This window comes from Ailuropoda melanoleuca, chromosome 1 (assembly GCF_002007445.2).
Source record: "Ailuropoda melanoleuca isolate Jingjing chromosome 1, ASM200744v2, whole genome shotgun sequence".
NCBI classification, from domain to species: Eukaryota; Metazoa; Chordata; class Mammalia; order Carnivora; family Ursidae; genus Ailuropoda; species Ailuropoda melanoleuca.
In genome coordinates, this window is record NC_048218.1 from 197,343,335 (window position 1) to 197,347,289 (window position 3,955).

The 3,955-nt window shown below is 37.5% G+C and overlaps 1 protein-coding gene across 2 annotated transcripts in view; it reads left to right on the plus strand.

Moving 5' to 3' along the window:
• AKR1D1 (aldo-keto reductase family 1 member D1) overlaps positions 1–3,734 on the plus strand; it is a 79,870-nt gene extending 76,136 nt beyond the window's left edge. For both annotated transcript variants that reach the window (XM_011218327.3, XM_034672859.1), the window contains 2 exons: positions 125–207; positions 2,139–3,734. In XM_011218327.3, the coding sequence (XP_011216629.1) occupies positions 125–207; positions 2,139–2,181 (126 nt within the window). In that variant the 3' untranslated portion in view covers positions 2,182–3,734. The remainder of the gene's footprint in view (positions 1–124; positions 208–2,138) is intronic.
• The last annotated feature ends 221 nt before the right edge of the window (positions 3,735–3,955 follow it).

Genomic DNA, 3,955 nt, shown 5'->3' on the forward strand with positions numbered 1-3,955 from the left:
AAAAAAAAAAAAAAAAAGGATGCTCATTAATTTTTGAAGGGCTCCTGCTGCTGGCCCCATTCCCTGATCCTAGGCTTGACCCAATTTCTACCTTAAATAATGTCTTTTATTTCTGTTATTTCAGATCTTTGACTTTTCTCTCACTGAAGAAGAAATGAAGGACATTGAGGCCTTGAATAAAAATGTCCGCTTTGTGGAGATGCTTATGTAAGTATGGGGGACCATTCATCAAGTACTGCCCAGTGGTACCGGATTATCCTAGGTGCAGGGAAATCACAAGGGTAAAGGCCAGTGGGCAGCATGTTCTGAATATTAAACAGGTCTGGGTAAATTACATTTACTCTAGAAACTTCCTACAAGGTACAATTGTGTTAAAAATATTTCTGGCATTTAGGATATCCCATGACTTAGGTTGGGGAATGGCAGGCTAAATACCTTGATGAGAATTAAGTCATAGTGTATGTGTGTTAATACAACAGCAACACAAATATTCGAACCTATTTACTTTTTCCTAAAAAGCAAAGTGATGCACAATTTAGAGCAAAGTTATCAACAAAAAAGAAAGAGACCTGGGAGCCTAGTAGAGAGAGTACCACACTAGAAGCTAAGAACCTAGGGTTTTAGGCAAATGCTTGCCAGTAAGATGTGGAACTTCTAACCACCTATTAGCTGACTTCCCACAAGGAAAATTCCTTATACTCCTTCAAAATGTTGCTAATTTCAGCTAATCAACTGAAGTAGCCCTTTATTCGCTAAATAGTATAGGGCCTTTAAAATAACAAAAGACTACAGTTCATACGTATATGGTTCTCATATATATGTATATATACACTTTTTTTTATTCATTACTATTTCTAGTTCTTGAAATCACCTGGATAGTAATCTGTTTGTAATCTCCTCTCTGGGTGAGCATTTGGAAAACACTCATTAGGGTAGTTCATATAGTTTGAACACTTATCTTATTGGTCTCACTATTTCTCATGAGTCAGAAAGCACACTGACTATGCTAATATCAAATTTCTGAATCAACTTTTGAATTAGTACAACAGCCTCCGAATGTGAATTTTCCAGGACAAAACATTATTTGACACCTAGACTTGGGAACAAAAAGGTAAACACAAACACAGACCTAACCAACACTTACTGGTTAATTAATAGCTCTTGAAGATGAACTATTCCTATTGAATAAATATCATTAAATTAAGAAGAGATAGTAAGAGACAGTCAATCCACCAATGTACTGATTTTTGTTTTTTACAGTTAGTTGGTGACATTATTTAGTTTGACATTTGACATATTTACTACCTAATTCTCACAACACTGGGAAAATAACTCATAGGAAATAACTAGAAAAATCAGCAGGGAAAATAAACAGTAGGCCTTATTTATATATAAAAAAATGTACCATTTAGGGAGGCTAGGCCATGATTCTTCTCTGTTTTTCATCCAGTTGATCTTTGATATTGAAGAGGCTTTATTTATTTTATATTTTAATTTAAAACTCCTAGTAATTGCAGAGAACTGAATCTTAGACATGGTCCATGGCAGGCACAACACGCACCAGTCCTTTTTTGACTGTTCCATCACTGTCGTGTGAGGGATAGTTTCGTTATTATCATCATCATTACTGTGGAAACTTACTTCACTGATCACCGTTCTACATCTCAAACTTTCAATGCTTGGGAGGTCCAGTAAGAAGGGCAGGTAAAAACTCTGAGAAGAGAGTGATACTGATGGATAATAGAAAATTGAAGAGAAGTGCTTATGTGGATCATTGACATGGAAGGCAGCCTGTGTCAAAACAGCAGAGGGAAGGAAGGAATTGAGAAGGGGCACGAAAAACCACAGGCAGGCATTGCTCACCTCCTGTGCTTTTGTTCTGAGCAAAATGTTGATGGGGAGGCAGGTGGCCAGCCTTCACACACACAGGTACACATGAACTTACCCAAGGGTGCTGTCCAGGGCTTCAGTAAAAGATTGCTGGCTTGAGGGAAAGCAGAGGAGATTGGGTGAGAAACAAAGAGAGAATGAGTAAGGGAGAGAGGGAGGGGTCAGTGATTGTTAAAGGAAGGTAGTCACACATACAGCTGTGCAACATTTGCAGTGAACTTCTTCCCTTTGGGGAATTGTTTTGACAGGTGGAGTGATCATCCTGAATACCCATTTCATGATGAATACTGACTTCAGAATGCTCCCGAACTGATTTTTCCCTCCTATGCATGCCAGAACCTTCGGTTGGGTGGTTCCCCCACAGGAAGAAATTTTAAAAAGTTTTACTATCTTTAGATAAAGTGGTGATGTTATCATGCTTAAGTTTTGTGCAATGTAAATGACTTTGGCTTAAGTATATGAAGAAAAAATATGTTTAAATCTGTTGAAATAATTGTTTAGAAACTTTAAGCTAATATTTTATTGGATCAAGGTCTTCTGGGCTCCAGACAGAAAAACATTAGGCTTTAGAAAAGACTATGAGGCAATATATGAAGATACATAACTCATGAATGTGAGCACTGCCACTGGTAGTCTGAGTTCCTTACTGTAGCAGTTAACAGGGCAACAAAGAGGGTGGTGAGTGAGTGCACACCAGTGCTGGCAGTGACTTTGATGATTTGGACCATTGACTGTAACACAGACGCAGCCAAGATAAGATCCACACGTGCATTATTAACAAGGAAGTGATTTGCTGCACCTTGTGTAAAGAGAAAAGTCTAAGCATAGAAAAGTCTTAAAATAGAGCTAATTAAACACCACAGTGGTCAGCAAAGACATAATGATTTGGTTGTTGTTTGTTTCCATCCGGTGTGGGTTCATTTAGCTTTTACCTAGTTTGAGGGATGACTAATTGCTGGTTCTCTTTTGCATGCGTTCAAGGACCTGAGAATGAACATAACTGGTGATCCATTCTTACAATGCCTGTCACTCTTGCCCTACTCATCATATATCCACCATTATGTGAAGTAGCTTCAGACAATCAACAGACACAAATAAAACCCTGAATCATATAATAATCCAAAGATGACTAATTTTTTTAAGTAGGCTCCATGCTGGGAAAACAGAACTCATGGCCCTGAGATCAAGATCTGAGCTGAAATCAAGAGTCAGGTGTGTAACTGACTGAGCCACCCAGGTGCCCCCAAAGATGACTATTTTAAAAGAAGGTATTTAAAAAGGAGGCTGTAGGGGTCCCTGGCTGGCTCACTTGGTGATGCACGTGACTCTTAATCTCGGGGTTGTGAGTTCAAACCCGATGCTGGGTGTAGAGATTACTTAAAGTTAAAATCCTTACCAAAAAATTAAATAAAAATTAAAAAGAGGCTTCATAAAATTATTATACTTAGCATTTTGAAAATGTTTTTGGGATAACTATGTGAATTTCAAGTAGCAAGTTTGAAAGGACACTGGTAATTTTACTGTATGTAAATTTTTAATTTTTGAGTAAGAAGATTATTAGAATTCTGCAATAGAGCTATACCAATGGTCAGTTCAACAACAGCAATGTATTTTTTTTATTCATATTAAGTCACTCTCATAGGGCAAGAGAGTTCTTCAAAAACTATGTCTTTCCAAGACCAATTGTTTGCAGATAATCTTCAGTGACCTGAAAACATACATTTCTGAGAAATCAGTACTTTAAGAAAATTTGATCTCTACTCACTGTATTCACTGATTCTAATGTAATGCTGTTCTCTGGAAAATATTTTATTTACAAGAAATAATAAAATGTGATGATTTATTGAACCACATTAATCTCCATTTTGTTGCTAAAGGTAGAGAGAGGGAAAGAATCACCTGAATTCAATTCAATAAAAGATTTTTTTTTAAAGATTTTATTTATTTAATTGACAGAGATAGAGACAGCCAGCGAGAGAGGGAACACAAGCAGGGGGAGTGGGAGAGGAAGAAGCAGGCTCATAGCGGAAGAGCCTGATGTGGGGCTCGATCCCATAACGCCGGG